Source organism: Fukomys damarensis, unplaced genomic scaffold, assembly GCF_012274545.1.
Source record: "Fukomys damarensis isolate Sample0158 unplaced genomic scaffold, DMR_v1.0_HiC HiC_scaffold_24, whole genome shotgun sequence".
Classification (NCBI taxonomy): Eukaryota; Metazoa; Chordata; class Mammalia; order Rodentia; family Bathyergidae; genus Fukomys; species Fukomys damarensis.
Window position 1 is genome coordinate 834,495 of NW_022900936.1, and position 19,317 is coordinate 853,811.

Below are 19,317 nucleotides of genomic sequence, written 5' to 3' on the forward strand. Positions count from 1 at the left end.
CCAAGTGGCACAGGCTGTGTATCCTGCTCCCATCTGCAGTCCTTTCACATTGTTTCTTAGAACAGCCTGTGTTTGGCCACTGTTTCCACGCTGGTCCTGTGGCCTGTCACCACGTGGCAGTTACTTTGTGGGGAGGTACAGCCTCCCAAAATAAAAGCTAGAGCCTGCTCTCTCGGCCTTCTAGGTGTGCCCTCCTTGAAAGAGGCTACTTTCAGAAACAGACACAGGACTTCTATACCTTTAGCTCATGACTCCATCTCAAGTACATCTGTGTTTGGGGTAAACTGAAGTTCAGAATTCAGCATTTTTGATAGATATTTACCTGACCCAACACCATGACTGAATGCTTTACCCACTCCTAGTGACTTAAATGCCACTTTGATGAAAGTAAAGCAAAGCAGCTCCATCTCTCTTCTACCTCCAATTTCTGCCTGCTTTATTCATTCTCCTTGACAGTATGCTTTATATAGGTTTCTTTTCTTTTATCCTCACATTCTTTTGATTGTTTTTCATGACTATGGCCCCACACAGTTCAGTGTGGGGGTGCACATGCGGGGGTGAGTAGCACAGAGAGGGCAAGAGCTGGAGTGTGAGGGGGAATACAGGCTGAGAGGGATGCAGCGGGTGCCTCTGGATTTGCTCTGAGGTCCCAGCTGTCTGTGTCGCCGTGACCTCGGGGAGCAGATCTGCATCTGGGGCTAGCCCTTGCAGTTCCAGCTTGGCCTCTCCAGGGTTTGTCCTAGTCCCTGCTAGACTTCTCCCATGTAGGCTCTCTCCTTCCTATAACCACTAGCTGTCCTTTCCCTCTGCTGACCTCCCCACGGAGAGGCCCTGAAACACCACTCCAGTGGTGTCAGCTCAGTGGAAGTCACAGCCTGTACCACGTCTTTCCTCCCAGGTGCTGGCCTTGGCTCTGGAGTCACTCTATTCTGGCTCCCTCTTCCCTGATCTCCCTCAGGTCTCTGGTCCATCAGAGGCCTGGGTGAGGGGCAGCCTGTGTCTCTGCTATACAGAGGCCCTGGCCATATGCAACATACAGCCACAAAGCTCAGGCCAGTCTACTGTTGTCTGACCTGTGATCGTGGGGTGCACAGTGCTCTCCTGACTGTCATTCAGCCACTACTCCAGTTGCTCCAGGGCCCTGTGTGAGCATTTGTACTTTCATTCTCCTACAGTCATGCTAGTGGGCTGCAGATTCACAACCCAGCCCTGCGCTCCTGACTCAGTTGGCATGTGGGAGGGCAGCTGAGGGTGGGCATCTCCAGAGTCCTTAGGAGGTGGCGGAGTCCAGGGACCACTTGTGTGCAACCACAGACTCACATGCTCTCCTGAAGACCGTGTGGCCAAGATGCAGCAAAGAGAAATCTGCAGCTCTCCAGCTGATCTGGAGTGCCCAGTAGGCCCCCACTGGTCCTTCCATGTGTGGCCTGTATCCAAGTCCCAGCACTGGGGCCTGCTGGTCCCCAGGCTCCAGATGTGGGGTGCCCTGACCCCAAATCTCCCCAGGCCCTCTCAAGCGACAACAGGATGCTTCGTTGAACCTCCTGGCCTCTCCAGCCAGAGCCTAGCAGTCTCCTGGAACAATATTCCCCACCACAGGAAGCATGGGGTACAGAGTCAGAGAGGCCTTGCCTGAAACACCACCAGGCCCAACTCCACCCTGGGCCCTTCTGCTTCCAGATGAAAAAGGCTGAACATGACAGGGATAATGTGTACACAAGAAGGGCTGTGCTGTGATGGGGTGAGAGAGCGCCCAGGCTGTGAGACATCCGGGAGGGATGAGGCAGAGCAAACAGGGGGCACCCAGTTGTGCAGCGATCTGCTCTTTTACCCAGTACCAAGCAACACAGGGCCATTGCCTCTGCAAGTGGTATGCATAACATATCTTTCATTATCAAGAAAGGGAAAAGAAGGACTCAGGCTTTCCTCCCAGGGCATGTTTTATTTCTAAAGGCAGCAGCACAAATTTTCCCTCTGAAGGCAGGAGTGGGGTGGGGTCAGTTGTAAGTCTAGAGTCAAAGTCAACATACGCAGTCATTCTGGCAGAGTGGCTCTGACTTGTTACTGTGTGCCCTGACTGTGAGCTCATGTTAGGCCCAGTCATTGGAACATAGCTAAGAGGTATAGAAGATCGAGACAATGGGAAAAAGAGGCATTATAACCATACATATGGAAAACACTGAATTTTTCTACACTGCTTTAATGGACTAGTAGAGAAGTTCCCTTCCCCAAAGATGGGACAGTGGAGAGGACACGGTCCTTGAGGATAATGCATGCTGGTCATCTGTGCTCCTGCCCAGGCAGGACATCTCTACAGTCGTGCTCCTGGAAGAGGAGTGCCTTTCCTGTGACCATGGGACAGCTACTACCCCACACCACTGAACTAGAGCTCCTCATAATCACAAGTGTTTGCATTCATTTCTATGCTCCTGGCCATTTATCCATGTTCTCTGACCAATCAGTTAAAACACAAACTTAAAATATTTTATCTCCAAAAGGCAAAAAGTTTCCCTGATGGAAAATACTCAGATAAAATTCCATTACGACTCTGGTTCTAGCAAACTACTTCTGTAACATCTTCCAGCAGACACAAATAGGAGCGTGGAATCTGACCGAGTGTGGCTCTAACAGATACCACTCACAGGTTCCATTGCACTCACTGCTGGGTAGGTCCTGAGCTAATACAACACTTGAATTCATTTCTAGGACAGGCAAAAAAATATAAAGTTTTTCTATTTATAAGCCACAAAACTCACTTTAGTTTTACAAACATTTGAAAAATCTCATACATTCCACATGTTTTATCAGATAGGAATCATACTCAATGGCTTCCCAGAGCTAGAAGACTCAGTTACATCCCAACATTAACTCCTCACTCCAGTGTGAGTCCTCTGCATGCCAGTGATCTGTGTCCACCCTATGCAGATATCTGGGTTTCACAGAACTCCGCCTGTTCACTCCTGAGGTCAAGGTCTCCAGAAATGCATACCAGACGCTTGCTGAACTGGACCACTCTGGGCCCCGTTTCTGAGGGTGACTGAAAGTTCACAGGTAGGATTATATTCCTGACCCTGTCTGATATCTTTGACAAACATCTCTAAAGTTGCCTGTTTTTCTGTAAATAATATTACTTTAATAGTAAGGAGACCAAGATGATACCAAGTCCTCAGAGGAACCACAGTAAAAAGCAGAGGACTCCAAAGGAGCATGGTACACTACGTGTCAGAACTGCTCGCACTCACACCGATCCTGCTCCCCAGCACCAAGAAGAGCCATAACATGCATTCTACTCCAGTCCGTCTCAGCCTCTCGGAAGCCCACACCTGTGTGAACCCTACCTGCCCTGCTACACTGCCTGAGGCTCTGAGCTCAGGCTTGGTCCGTCTCCAACCAAGTCTGCCTCACCCACCTGTCCTGCTCCATGGAACTCTCACCAGGACCCCGGCGTCCCTTACCTCAGAACAAAGCAGCCTGTGAGGTTGGGAGGATCGGGCTGGATGTAGGTACCAGACAGATGGCCACACTCCCTGTTTAGAGAAGACGAAACACTAAAGGATAAAAATTAGAGGGGTGTTTTGTTCTCCACCAAAGGAGGCCACCCATCCCATTGGCCTGGGGTGGGAAACCGCGTGACATGGCCCTGGCACATGTGACCTACTTTTTGCCCAGCTTCCCTTGTGCCCTTGCAGGGGCACCCAGCACTTGTGGGCTGTCATTTCAATGGCTCCTTCCCCCACGGGTAAGCTGAGCAAGCCAGTGTGCCTGCAAGACATGCGCCACGCTGCTAAGCCTGGGTTGGTGGGGGGGTCAGCCAGCATTAATCCACACACAGCTCTTTGGACTCTGCTGTCATCGCTGCTGCTGCTGCTGCGACTACTGCTGCTGCTGCAGACTGTCAGCCCTGGACGGCTTCGGCAGAGGCTGGTCCCTTCCCGTCCTCCACTGCAGGGAGGCCTGGGCTTGGCTGGAGATGTACTTATAGGTCCATATGGAGCTGAAGAGGAGGCATGTGAATGGCACAGACTGGAACTTTTCTTCTACCCCAATTCTAATTCAATGTAATCTTCCCCAAGAAGCAAGCTTATTCATAAGCTCAGAATCAGATGGGTGCATTGCATCAAGAGTGGGGTTCCGATGCAGACTGTGGTCTGACCCAGGCCCCCAAGCCTCAGGCAATGGGAGCTGACAGGAGGGAGAGCACACACTGGTCCACCAGCAAACTGGGCTGGACAGCAGCCCTCCCGTTGTACCCGGTGTTCATACAGCACCTTTCTCCCAGCGTTCTACATGAAATTCCCCTCACACAAATGCACGAAGGCTGAGTGCAGGGAGGAGCTGTGGCTGTGTGGGAAGGCAGCTGTACTGGGCAGAAAGAGCTGGTCATTGATGGTACCTGGCAGCCAATCTCACTTTCTAATACCCACCAAAGTGCAAGGAGAGAAAGTGGAGCTCTACAAGCCCCACTGCCCAGTCAGTCTGATAGTGCATTATAAAAAAAAAATTAAAACGACATAAGTATTGATGTTCATTACAGGAAAAAACAACCCATAACTGTTTCCCAGAAAGGCCATTGCTCTGCGATGCCAGGAAGCTAGCCTGTGCAGACTTTTGTACAGCTGGTATCATTAACTCTTTTTAGCAAAAACAGGACCCACCCATATTTGTCCTTTCATATTTCTAATGACACGCTAAATATTTTCCATATTAATGTATTCGGTCCTAATAGTGATGGAATGATATTTCATTCAGTGAATAACATTTTATGTATTCTACTTGACTCATTTTTATGAATAAGAATGTAAATAGTCTGCAATGAGTGAAAGGGTCAGGCATTTTTGTATTTTTATATTAAGCAATGTTTTGATGATTGCTAAGGTTTGGGTGTAGGTTTCCCCCCAAAAGTCATATGTTGTAACTTAGCCCCCATTTCCAGCAATATTGAGAGGTAGGGTATTGAGGAGGTGCTGAGGCCAGAAGGACTCTACCCTCATGGATAGGCGAGTGCCACAGACGAGCTCATTGTTATCAGTATGGGTCTCTCTGCCCTTCCACCTCTTCCTCTGTGTTAGGATAGTGTTTGCCCCTCCAGAGGATGTGGAATTCAAGGCTTCTAGAACTATGAACAATACATTTATGCCGCTTATAACTTACACTGTCTCAAGTACTGTGCTACAGCAGCAGGAATGGACTAGGATGGCACCTTGGATGGATCTCTTCCTTTCCTCTGTGTCCCTGGAATCTATATTTATAATAATGTAATTTCTGGGTCAAAAGATGCACACATTTGATGCTTCTGCTACACAGTGACAAGCTGCCAACCAGTGGACTTCTATTCCTATCTAGTCTAATAAGCTTTGTCCTCAGAGCCAGGCTGCAAGTCTGGGTCCACATAGAGTGGAGAGGAGGCAGTGGGCTTCAGCATGGCCTCATGACATCTGGTCTTGCTGCTGTGTCCACCATGCAATTGTTCTGGCTGAGGTCTGATGGTCCTGTTGCAATGGACACAGCAGTGGCCCAGCATCAACACAGTGCATGGTCACTAGGCTCAAGGGCCAGCCTCCAGCTAATGAGGGTTACACTCTTCTGGCTAGTGCCTGGGAGGGCTGGACACAGGCCTGTGGTCTAGGGTGGGCAGTCCTGTGGTGATGGTGACAAAGCACTTTGGTAGAAGGTAAGCCAGCAGGCACAGTAGGAATAGGCACGGAGGACCTGGCCACTGGTGGGAGAAAAGACGGGTGGGAGCCACAAGCAATGTACGCTCCAGGCAGAGGCCTTGCCGCTCTCTGAGTGCAGCAGGAGATGGAGGGAAGCTGCTGATAGAGCGTAGAGAGGAGACTCAGCAGGGGTCATATCTCTGAGCCGGGAAGGTCGGAAGGCTCGGATCGGTCAAGAGGAGGAGCGGCCCAGGGAGAGGGGAGGAGCTGGGACGTGGCACCCGGGAACTAAGAAGCTTCATGTCATACGCAGGAGGAGCCACTGGTGCTGGCCCAGCCCTGAAGGTTCACAATATTCGGGGTGCAGACCAAGTGGCCTGTCACTGGCAGAGGTTGGAGGATACCAACTGCAGCTCTGTGACTTACCTTGGAGGACAGAGATGGAGGCTGAAAGAGGACCACAAGGTAGTGTTACACACAATGGGGGCCATTGCTGGGGTTCCAGCCTGACGCTGGCCTGACCCTGGTAGCCTCTTCACACCACTGGCTATCTTCTTTCCATTCTTGTCTTGGATAAGCATCCTGGGGTCCAGGCTCAAGGAAGACTAAAGTAATTGTGTGCAGTTCCTGGACTCCTTGTCCGTTTCTACACATCAGTATGTGCTGTGTGCAGCAGGCTACTGGCCAATCCTGTCATCAGTGGTATTGGGCTACTGGGTGCTCTTCAGGTTGGCTCCCATGGTGTGCTGACATGTCCCCACATCTGACATGTTTCAGATCGGGGGATGATCATTTTGTTTTCTTGATTCTTGTCAATAGGTGCTTCCAGCTCACTGTGCTTCCACCCAGGCCTATAGCAGTCACTTTGCCTGCAGCCAGGTCCCTCTCATTTTGAACCATTTCAGCCCATCAGGGACAAAAGGCTATGTAACTAGCAACTACAAAATGCGTGTTTAATACAGGCAAAAACAAAACAATCATTTGGTATGGAACTGTTAAGCAGGGCCTCCTTTTTCACTCTGACAGTTAGATGCTCTGGCCTTCACTTCCCATGTGTGCCTACATCTCAGATCAAGTGACAGGATGGCAGAGAGGGAAACAGCAGCAGGGGTTTATCCTGCCTCTTGGCACTGTGGCTGCACTGGTGGAAAGGAGGCCTCTTTCTCTGTCTTAGAATCTGGCTACACCACTGTCCCTATAGGATGGCTTAGAGTAGAAGAACAGAGAAAAAGCCAAACCCTGGACTCAACCCTGCTCTCTGAGCATCGAGACCCCTTCTTGGCTCCTTGGGTCCTACTTATACCTTTTCAAGGGTTCCCATCGGGCCTGGGAGCAGGGAGCCAGGGACAGGCTCCCCACACTGCCACCCGCTTTTTCAGAGCAGGGTGTACCCGGCAAAGTAGACAGTAAGGCACAGAGAACCCCTCAACTCACCCAGAGTATTCTTTCTGTTATTACCCTCATCAGAAGGGATTTCAAACTAACAGTGAGCAATCTAAACAGAAATTAGATAAACAATTCTACTCACAATAGCATTCAAAAGAACAAAATACTGAGGAATAAACTTAACCAAAGAGGCAAACAACTTATACTCTGAAAAATTACAGAATGTTGGTGAAATTAAAGGACACAAACAGAAAGACATCCTTGCTCATGACCTGGGAGACTTCATATTAAGACATCTGTGTAATCCACAGATTTAAAGCAATCCCTATCAAAATCCCCAAAATATTCCTCGCATTTCTGAAATTCATATGGAGTTTCAAGGGACTCCAAACACCAAAACAATCTTGAAAAGAGCAAAACTGATGGACTCACACTTGTTGACTTCAAAACTTTTTATAAAGTGAAGGTCATGGAAACAGCGTGGTACTAGCATAAAGACAGACAATAGGGCCAGGGATTTAGCACAGTGGTACTGTCACCTGCCTCACAAGTTCAAGGTCCCGTGTTCAATCCCCCGTATCAAAAATAAATAAATAAATAAATAAATAAAGGCGACAGATGAATAGAATAAAATAAGAAGTCCCAGAAACCAATCCTCACACATATCATCAAATAATGTTTGCCAAGGATGACAAATACATTCTGTGGAGAAAGTCACAGTTTATCTACTACCACACATAGAAATAAATTCAAACTGATCAAACACAACAGCGGAGACTACAAAACTCTCAGAAGAAAGCAGAGGACAAAAGCTATATGACATTGGTTCTGGAAGTTGCTTCTTAGATATGACATCAAAAACACAAACAAGGAAAAAACAGCTAACTTAGACTGCATCAAAGCTTGATATTTTTGGGAATCAACAGGATTAACAGAGTGAAAAGGCAACCTATGGAATGAGGAGAATATCTGCAAATCATCTACGGACAAGGGGCAAATCCAGGTAAGACAAAAAACTCTTACAACATAACAAAACCCAAACAACTCAATTAAAAATGGGCAAAGGACTTGAGTAGATGATTTTCAAAGTATACATACAAATGGCCAACAAGCACACGAAAGGGTGAACAACGTCATTATTATGGCTTGGATGTGGTCTGTGCCTCCAGGTTCTGGACCTCAGTATGTGGCAGTGTTAAGAGGTGATGGGCTTTTGAGAGGAGGAGCCTAGCGGGAGGTCTGTAGGTCACTGGGGGTGTGCTCTCCGTGGGGTATGGGAGGGTCTCACTTTCTTGCTTCTTGTCTCACCAGGTGACGCTTCCTGTCACACACACTTCTGCCACTGTGATGCCGTCATCTGCAAGGCCCTGCCAGGGCCAAACACATGTCAGTGCCATACCCTTGAGGATATGAATGCTGGGTTTTCTGTGCCCAGAATGGCTGACATCACTAATCTTTCCTGGAGGTTGAACTTTGCCTGCTCTATTAAGATCCCTGCCTGTTCCCCATGGGCAAGTGGCTAGGGATGTCCAGCTGCTCCACAGTGTGCTTCCACAATGTGTTATGTCTTTTCTCTTCCAGGAAGGGACACTGAGATCTATTCCATGCTTATATCCACATAGCCCAACAAGGCATGTGGGGTGTCTCTCTCTCCCTCTGTGTGTGCTTTTCTCTGGGAATTTCATCACTGCAGAGATGTAGGTCAAATGCTATGCTGGTCCATGCAGTGTTGATTCTGTGGTTCCAGCCTCTGGAAGCACGTTCCAGGGTGCGGCTGTGTCGACTTGCTAGCATCACAATTGGCATCACATGGTGCTATAGTTTTGCCAGTCTCTTCAGCACACTGTGGTGTAGCACTGCCCACTTTTCATTTCTCTGGTTATGGGCGAGTTTGAACATTTCAACATCAGCATTTTGCATTTCTTCTTCGCTAAAATGTCCTTCAAACCCTTTGCCCATTTTTCTCTTAGTTAAATGTGTATTAGTTTCCTATTGCTGATTTTACAAACCAACACAAATGGGTCATTTCACAGTTCTGGAGGTCAGATGTCAGAAAAGTCTTGCTGGGTGGATCCTCCTGAAGGCCCCTGTAGACCCTTTCCCAGCACTTAGAGGCTGCTACAATCCTTCTCCTAACCCCTCCCTTCACTTTCAAAGCCATCAGTTCAACAGCTTTAGAGATGACTCCAGCCTTCTTCCCCTCTACCATGGTACAGGTCTCATGCAGTTCAGAGAGCCTACAGGTTGGCCCCTTTCACTGAGCTCAAGCAGCTTGGCAGCCATAAGCCATCTGCAATGTTAGTCCTGCCACACAAGGACATGTGGCCACAGCTCCAGGGATTAGGGTGCAGATGTCTGTGGGGCTTTGCTCTGCCCCACTGACGGAGGTCTCTCCAGATTTTGGCATTCTCTAGATAGTGATGCTTCATTGGTTTCAGGCTTTCCATATACCCTATCCTTTCTCTCATTTTTAATTAACTTTTTCTATGGAATATACCTAATTTGGTATAATTTAATTTACCAAATCTTTATCCTACTATGTATTGTTTCTTAAAGTTTTATTTATAAAATTTTTGCCCCCCAAATAATAAAGGTATTATCCTAATTGTTTCTTTTAGTGCAACCGTTTTTACCTTTCACATGTAGGTCCTGTCCAGTTTGATGCCAATAGCACAGTTTTGTAACCCTGATGGTGGAATGTCCAGCACTCCTGGGAGTCAGGGTTTGAACTTTCCACTCCTTCAATGCTGACAACCCTCATCTAGAATATTTATCACCTAGAGTCTTTTGCGTGGCCTCTAAGTGCTTAATGAGCTCTTCAAAATCCACCTGGAATTTTGACTCAAAATAACACTGGGCTTAAGAACCAACACATTTCCACCATTAGCTCATGTGCTCTCTCCCACTTTATGCTATCCTGGACCCTTTATTAGAGCATCAGGTTTTAGCCTCACAGTTCTGTGTATTCTCACTTAGATTAACTTCTGGATGCTTTCTGAATTCCAAAGCCATTATGAACAGAGTGATTTGTTTGTTTGTTTGTTTGTTTGTTTGAGACAAGGTCTTACTATGTAGTTCAAACTAGTCTGGAACTTGTGGCAGTCCTCCTGCTTTGGACTCCCCAGTGCTAGGATTACAGATACGTGTTTGGTGTTTTTAAATTATATTTTGTTTGGTTATTGCTGGTATAGAAAAAGGCTAATTACTTTATGCTTGCTGATCTCATATTTTGAAAAGCTACTAAACTTTTTTGTTTGTTCTAGTAGGTTTTGGTCCAATTGGATTTTCTACACATTCTCTGCAAAGAACACCAGTGTTATTTTTTCCTCTTCAAATATTTCCCTCTTATTCTTGAGATATCTCCTTGTATATGGGAAAGACCTCATTGCTATTAACGGTATAAGACTTCATTCTATGTCTTGAGTTAATCACGGTGTGTGTCTCTCTTCATCTATTTAAGAATTGATTCATACTTACATATGTCCTCTTGCTGAATTAACCTTGAAATCATATGATAAACTACTAGATCAGAATGTTCTAATTAGATTTGTTTTAAGTGTACCTGTGAGTTTAGCACATTAACATTCTACATTGAATTTTTAGGTATAGTCCTAATAAAATGTGCCCATTCTTTGTTTTAAAAAGTCATATCATATTGCAGCCCAGAAGATATTCATATTCTATAAAGTGCTGGGGGTCTTTCCCTCTATTTTCTGGGACACTCTGCAAAGTCAGAATATATACACTTCCTTAAAGTTACGTACAATTAATCAATGACTCAGTGTGTGAAGACTTTTTTGAATGAGAAGTCTTTGTCATTTAAATATCTTTAATATCTGTTGGCCTAGTACAATTCTCTAGTTCTTCTTCAGTCTATTTTGGTACTTTATAGTTTCCTAGGCAATCATCAAAGCCCTCTAATCTTTCAAATCTGCTTGCTTGTTGCCACAATACTCTGATTCTTCTTCTCAGTTTATCTATAGCTATTTCCTGTTTTTGTGTCGTTGATTTTCACTGTATGAACCTCTTCTTCCATCCTATCAGAGGCCTACCTACTCTTTAAAACAACAAGCTAGCCAACAGCTTTAGTCCTGTTGAGTTCCTCTGTGATCCTGTGTTCTCTACTAGCTGATCTCTGCTGTTTCCTTTGTCATTCCTGCCCGAGATCCTCAGGTTTCTTCTCTTGCTCTTTTTCTCAACCTGTTGGGTTGGTTTATCCTGGCACTTTCAGTTTTTTCCATACTGAGCGCATGAACTTACTGTCGCTGATGTCCTCAGTGCTGTTTTAGCTGCGCCACATTAATTTAGATGTACTGTTTCATCATCACTCAACTCCAAGGTTCCTTACTCTCTCCTATGATTGTGCTTGTAATATGGATTTCATAACTTGTTATAGCTTGTTATTTATACGAGCCTTCCTTTGCTACTAATTCTAGTGCAGCTCCCTCCTGGGTGGGGAAGACATGGTTTTACCCAAATTACTAAAGCCAAACATACTCTAGAGTTGTACATTCCTCTGAATGCTTAAAAAGTAATGTAAATCCAAGCACTCTGGAGGCTGAGGCAGGAGGACTGCAAGTTCAAGCCCCACCTGGGCAACATAATGACTTAGCAAGAGCCTATCTCAAAGAATAAAAAGGGCTGAGGATGTAGCTCAATGTGAAGGTGCTGGGTTCAACCCCCAGTACCAGGCACACACATGCACAAGTACACACAGAGTCCATGTGTGGTGAGAGCTGTGCTCACTTGTTAAAGGCTTGAGATGCCAAGGCCCTCCTTCTGGGCACAGTTCTTCAAGGTGTCTGTGCTTGCACCTGTGCTCCTCAGCCAGCCTCTTCACAGTTCTGAGGGCAAGTTTGTGGCACTGCCTAAGCTACCGGTACTGCTACTTCAGAGTGGCATTAAGTGCCATAAAAGCACCCACTCCTGATGTCACCCAGCCCAAGTTCCCAGGACCTACTCTTTCTAGACGCCCCTTGGGGACTTCAGCTGCCAGCATAGGCTTCTACTCATCATTCCTGAAAACCAGCTTCTCACCTGCTGCCCTGGTGCCGAAGGAGACTCCAGGGGACAGCTGTAGACCTGAGACTGGCCCAAGCATGTGTACTCACAGCGAACCTGCAGCCAATAGGACAAGGAAGATCCTCTGCCCCAGAACTCAGACCTCTGGACCACAGCAGGTAGGAGATGGGACTGGACGCTTTCAGGGAAAGTTCAGCTCTGCTGTGATGTCCCTGGTTCCCTGGTAAATAAGCCAGCAAGCAGAAGAGGAGGCCACTCACCTTCCCCCATAGGCAAGCTGGACAGTTCAGAGCAGGTCCATAGACACAAACACTGGATACACTGCGGCTCAGAGCATCGTCACAGGAGGTGGGGATCTGCAGAGGGGCCAGCCTGTGTGGAACCCACCTACCTGAAACAGAAACACAGGGCACATGAAGTCCAGTGCACAACGTTGCCCTTGGGACTGGGCCTCAATATCGCTTCTGGCATCAGCAGAGCAGTAAATGTCTCTGGAGCATTCATGTCTAAGCCTGAGTGGAGAGGAGCCAGTGCCAGCAGATTTGACCTGCGAAGTGCTGCCAATGAGGCCTAAAGAGACCACGGCACCCTAGGCAGGCACCCACTTCACAGTGTACAGCTGAGGGGAAACTTCCTGGGGAGCCTGAACAATGTTTATCTACAACAGTTAGTACACTTATCTCCAGACTGATTTTAAACCTACATTTATGAAACTATAGTCATTCAAGTGCATCTCTGGTTTTCTACTTTTACAGCAGGGAGATCATCTCACTCAACCTGTAACTCCAGCTTGCAATCTGCCCACTGGAGCCACCTTCTGCACCATCTAGTGTTCTTCCAGAGTGCTTAATTTTCACCTCAGCCTGTTTTTGACATTCTGCCTTTTGAATTCCTGTCTGGTGCCCAGGCTGGAGACCTGACTCCTAGCAACAAACACTCTGTGCTCCTGCTGTGTACATAATCTATTCTGCTTGTGGATGTTTATAACCTTCACCAATCATTGCTGTGGGCATCCTAGAAGGCCCACTGACAACAATTCCAACACTTGGACTCCTGAATCCATGCCCCCATAGGAATCAGTATCTGTGCTAGGTGCTTCTGCCCTCCTCTGAACCAGCCAGTTAGCCACAGGCCATTTCCAGCCAATGTCCTGCTTATACCACTATGTGTAGTTCAAAGTGACATGGACCAGAAAGTGCCAGTGCAAGGTGAACTGGTCAGCTATCCCACTGCTAGAACTAAATAACCAACATCCACAACTTGAAGGGGGAAATGGTTTACTCAGCTCAGTGTCTCAGAGACACTGGTCAGCTGGCTCCAGAGCAGAGACATTATGACAGAAGGGCAAAGTTGTTCACTTCATAGTGGCTGGGAAGCAGAGCACCAGCAAGAGATGTACCCTCCACAGGGTCACCCAGTGCCCCACCTCCAACTGGTTCCAACTCCTAACAGCAAACTCAGCTGTGACCATCAGTGGATGAATCACCTCATGATCTAGTCACCTCTCCAGGAGTCTCTTCATTCAGCCAAGCTGACAGCTAAGCATAACTGTCACATAAAGAGATTCCATGAAGGATGGGGTTGACTGAAGACCCTCCTCTTTCTCAGGGCCCACACTTGGGGAGGCTGCATAGGGCATAGGAGAGAGACATGGCTGCAGAGATGGGCCCTGAAGTTGAAGCATGGGATATGCTGAAGTCACTGGAATGCACATTTTAACATTGAACCTCACGGTGCATGAACTGCATCTCAATTTAAAAAGCTAAACTTTTTAACTCAAAGGTTAAAAAACAAACAAAACAAAAAAGAGCCAGGTGTGCTAGTACATGACTATAATCTCAGATACTTGGGAGACAGGGGCAGGAAGAATGAAAAGATTGAAGCTAGCCCGGGCAACTTAGCGAGGCCATATTTCAAAAAAACAAAAAAAGGCTGAGGAGTGTGGCTCAGTGGTAAAGTACTTGAACAGCACATGAGAAGGCCTGGGTTAAATCCCCAGTACTGGAAAAAAAAAGAAAAGAAAAAAGTCAGAAAGCAATAGAACAGAACTCCCATTGAAGGTGGCAGAATGTTCATCCCCACCCTTATAGAAACCACACTAAATGACCCTGAGAAATAGAATGGCACATACCAGCACACATCAGCCATCAGAAGTACACCTCTATAGACGACAAGCATCTGGACAAGGAAGAACACTACGGTTGTGGACATAGTACTGTGATCAGGGAGAGGGGAGTAAGCAATAAACAGTGCAGGAAAGAGAGGGAAGGGGAAGCCAGTGAGAAGAGAGCTGGCAGGACAGGCCACTTGGCTGCATGTGTGGCTCAAAAAGCAGTAATACCAGTGAGAGTGACAATTAAAAATTTTATAAGGGAGCCTTCCTCCTCAGCTAGCCTCAGGCACCTCTTGTTACCAGCTGATCACTCTTCCATTCCCACCGGAGCTCATTCAGGCTACTTGCTCAAAAGACAGTAAGAGTTCTGAAGATGGTGAAATGCCAAAATTAAATAAGGGTTAAGTGGAGAAAACAAGTTGAATAGCAGGACTCCTCATTATCTAGCTTAGAATTCTAGCAGCCAGAATGACTTTCAAAAATCAGGAGAATTGAGAATTCTGTCCCTTGAAGACCCCACAGTTAAGTAGCCAGAGCTCTATGTGATCAGCTGACCAGGAAACTAGCAGCACAAAGGAGAGAGAGTCAAGGGATTCCTCCAGCAACTGCAGGACAAAACAACATCAACCCAAAGCAGTGAGGATTCCAAGGCCAAGGATGAGAGCAAGCTGTCCTGGGGCAAAGCACTGATCTCTGGGAAGTCAAGGGAAAGTGCAGTGGAGTCTGAGGGCAGAGGTGAAGAGAATGGAAAAAGAAGGCAATGTTGGAGCCATGGTAGGAAAGAGAGGAGAGTGCAGGCAGAGTGGATGAGTTTCCCTCGGCAATACATTAAGGCATCAGAAGGCACACTGATTTAACTTCAAAGTACTGTTTTTTAAAAATTACATTTTTCTGACCAGCAGAGAAGGATGCTCCTGGACAAAGAAATCTGGTGAGCCCCAAATTCCTTAACACCCCCTACTCAGAGACTCTTGTTACTGCTAGTTCAGGAAGTCCTGTGCACTTTGAAACAAATAGCAAAAGGCACTGAAAATCCCTTGGATTAGACAATCATCTCAAAGTAATGTTATGGTTCTGTGAGGAAACATCAAAAGCAAATCTTCTCAGCTGAAAACATTAATCACAAAACAGAGAATTCAACACAGTACTCCAGAAGTAGCTGAAACTATTATTGGCATGTGCAGAGAGACACCAGAAGGGAAGAACTAAATGATCCAAGAACACAAATGAATGATTAAGATTGAACAGTGGGCCGGGGATTTAGCTCAGTGGTTCTGCTGCCTGCCTTGCAAGTGCAAGATCCTGAGTTCAATCCCCAGTACCAAAAAAGCAAACAAAGATGAACAAAACAGGAAAACTGAAATAAGAATGAATTAGAAAAGAAATGAAAAAGGACAAAATCAGCCTGGAAATAAAGACTGTTATAAGGGGTGGAAGGCAAATAACTGCAGTTGAATGTATAAGGGAAGACTGAAAAACATCAAAAAATGAGGCAAAGCAAGGTAAAAATGATCAACGACAAAGTGATAGATACAGAGTATAATATAATGCAAAACTGATCCAAGAAGTATATATTGGAATTCCCAAAAGAGAATAGTGAAACTATGAAGGAGAACTAATACATAAACCCCCAGACATGATTTTTAGGGGGAAATGACTCTGTGAGCTGAAGAGGCTCATCATACACCAAACAAACTGACCAGGACGTGGCCTCGGGTGCATCCAGTGAACTCCTGAGATGGCGAAGAGTCTCTGGGGCTCTGGGAAGAAGGACCACCTCACTCAGCAAAAGCCAGTAGGCAGACTCTGATATAGACAGGAGCAGGTTATAGTGGGGCCACCCCTTCATCAACTCCATAAAAACAAAGTTTGGCCACAGGGCTTTCTGTCAGCCAGATAGTGCTGCAAAATTAGAGCTTTCCAAAGTCAAGAGCTAAGAGAAGCCCACTAAAGACATGCTCCCTCATGCCAAAGGACAGCTGGGGAACTGGCATGCCCAACAATAATGCATGTCTGATGACTGAAGACGAAAAAAGTAATAAGGGCAGGGATGAACGAGGGAGTGTGAGAGAAATTTTCTTAAGGTACTGTTTTAAAAAAGCAATCAGAGATGGATGAATGGAAAAAGGATGAAGTAAAGTAAGCTCACTGATTGTGGCACAGGAAGAGGGCTGGAGACAAGAATACCATTGGAAACTGACAGACCAAACACAATGGTAAAAGGAAGACCAGAAGGACCAGGCACCATGACAGATAAAATTACAGTTGGACCTCTGTACCTATCAGTTCTCAATGTAGATTCAACCAATCACAGATTAAAAGTACTCAGAGAAAAAAATTGTATCTGTACTGAGCATGTATAGATTTTTCTTTACTGTTTCCTAAACAATATAATTTAACAATGACTTACATTATAAGCATCATAGAGGTGATTTAAAGTTTAAGGAGGATGTATAAATACATTGCAATACAGTGTCACTCTATACATGGGATATGATCATCTGCAGATATCAGTGTCCAAGAGGGATCCTGGAACCAATCTACAAATGCTAAGGGACAAATGTATGAAGACGACCAAGACACAAGCCTTCCTAAATGCCAGAATCAAAGAGGGGGAAATGAAGATGACAAGCCACATTTTAAAAAAATGATAAACAATAAATAAAACACAACATACACACTAGTTATATGATAATTGAATATGAACACATCGGTTATACTAGCACAAGAATAAATGCAGGTGGGTCTACCAGCTATCAAAAGTCTCAGATGTCTCATGAACCAGCTCTGCTTTATGCTAGAAACACAGCTGCTGGGTAAAGAGGCTAAATATCAGTGAGTGGGAAAAAACACAGAAGGCAGAGGCACAAGATGAAAAATTTGTGGCTGCAGTGTGGCTCCCAGACAGGACCCAACCTTGCCTCCGCACTGACCGAGACCTGGCAGCTACTTCCAGAATGCTCACCCTGCCTCAAAGCCTGAGAGCTTAAGTGTGTCCAAGAAGTAGGCAACACAGAGGCAGGAGCTGAGGTTCCTGGAAAGAAGCAGAGGCACAGTGACAACACAGAGCACTGGTCACTGTCAGCCCCGGCAAGTTAGGGGTCAGCAATAAGCAAATAGGAAAAAGTCACAGCGAGTGAAAGGCAGACAAAAACACCAGACCTCAGCATCAGAAACAGCAAGGACACTTTCCCATTAAACACCTGGAAACCCATAAAAACCCCACTCATATCACAGCCCAAAGAAATCTCAGTAAGTTTCACATAACAGAAACAGCACAGACAGCAGCAATCTCAGATACAGAAGGACCAGAAATGAATGAACTTTATTGAACCAAAGGGCATCCACCTGTAATCTATATCATTTTAGCAACATCTAAAGGGGTCACCAATAAATTGGTAATGAACACCATGAGGCCAAAGCCTAGAAAGTGGGGTGACCAACAGACACATGCCTGCAATGACCCACTTCTTCCAAGGTCACCAACAGTCACAGGGAGCCCAGAGAACCCTGTGGAGCTGGAGATGAGATGGCACAACTCTGTGAGAGTACTCTGCTGTCCCCCTCCAGCATAGGACCTGTGAGGATACAGCTCCAATTCTCTCCTCTCTACCTGCCGCTGTGCAACCCACAGAGGAACAACAGCAGAAATGCTTCTAATGCCAGCTGAATAGGCTGCAACAGCAAATCAGCCTCAAAGGATGGGGTCCCCAAGGATGCCACATTCCCCTCAGGCAGTCCAGAAAAAAGAAGCTCACTCAGCTGGGAATGACACGTGCTCCCACATACCATGCACACAGGTGCAGAAGCAGCTCACTCTGCCACCATGTTGCTAAGGAGCATGTGGGTAGCACCAGTAGCCGTGACACAGGCGATCAGGTCACAGAGAGCTTCCAGCTGCCCTGTGCAGGTGACTCTCAGGTGCCAGGGCAGCTGCTGTGTCTTAAGACATCACCTGGCAGTAGATGCCCCTTGTCAAATAAGATGTTAAGGACAACAAAGGGCAGGAGAAAGCCATACTGTGGGATCTGCCACCAGGGGCTTCCCCAGGAATCAAGACGTGGGCCTCTGCAGGGACAGAGTCCAAGATGATGCAATAAATCTCAGGTCCTCAGTAAAAAGAGAGTGAGAATTCACTTTTGTTCTCTGGAACAAAAAGGCAACAAAAAGCATTACATATACCAGCTTAGAGGCAGCCTTCTTCCTGGGACTCTGAGGGGAAGGAGCTCAGCCATGCTCTCACATGCCCTGGCATGTTCCCCAAACACAAGCTGTGCTGCCGATGCAATGGGACGAGAGTGTGAGGGGACGCACAACACCCACAGTGCCTGGTGCAGAGACAGAGCTTGGCAGGAGCCAAGGTGCCCAGGTCGATCAGCAGCTCTTTTAGTTCTCCAGTCACGCTGGACTCTGCAGGCACCCTGCGGTGGGTGGGCCCCCCGAAGGGCTCTGGAGGGCAGGGGCACACTCCACTCCAGCCACCCAAACTGTTGAAAGTCCCAAGGTCTGGGTGCTCTCAGACAGCCTCCAACACAAAGTGTTGGTCAGTGCTGTCAGGTCTCCCAAAGCAGCCACTTCCTATACAAAGTGGGACAGGCCAACTGGAGGTGGGCCTGAGACTCCAGATGGAACCCCAGAAGGGGGGGGCTGACAAAACTAAAGCATCAGAAAGGACGGTGGGTTCCCAGGTCCCAGCTGGGGGCATCTGGGGTGCTGGGGGCACTGGCAGGGTCAGGGGGAGAGCAGCCAGACTGGTCAGGTGGTGTGGGAACATGCTGAGGTGCAAAGGGGCAGGACCACAAGCCAGAACAGCAGGGATGGCAGCAAAAATGCAGTCAAAGAGTCTGTAATTGTGTGAGTAGTGAGGAAGCACACAGAGGCTCAGAAAGCCCAAGAGAAAGCAGGATGACAGCAACAGCATAGTCAAGAGACTGTGGAGAGTCAGGTTCAATGGTGCACACCTATAGCTCCAGCTACTTAGGAGGCTGAGGCAGGAGGATCACATAAGTCAAAGAATTTGAGAGTTGCCTGGGCAATACAGCAAGATTGGGGGAGTAAGTGAGAGAGATTGGGGGAGAGAAAGGGAGAGAGAGGGAGGGAGGGAGAGGGAGAGAGGGAGAGAGGGAGAGAGAGAGAGGGAGA

The 19,317-nt window shown here is 46.9% G+C and overlaps 1 protein-coding gene across 13 annotated transcripts in view; it reads right to left on the reverse strand.

Moving 5' to 3' along the window:
• The window catches only part of Pcbp3 (poly(rC) binding protein 3), a 215,199-nt gene that overhangs the window by 63,216 nt on the left and 132,666 nt on the right, over positions 1-19,317 (reverse strand). For 11 of the 13 annotated variants that reach the window (XM_033768025.1, XM_033768026.1, XM_033768022.1 and 8 more), the window contains one exon: positions 12,323-12,453. In XM_033768025.1, coding sequence (XP_033623916.1) covers positions 12,323-12,332 — 10 coding nt within the window. In that variant the 5' untranslated portion in view covers positions 12,333-12,453. Of the gene's footprint in view, positions 1-3,455; positions 3,528-12,322; positions 12,454-17,964; positions 18,001-19,317 lie in introns of those variants that run through there. The other 2 variants (XM_033768023.1, XM_033768016.1) reach the window with 2 other exon arrangements.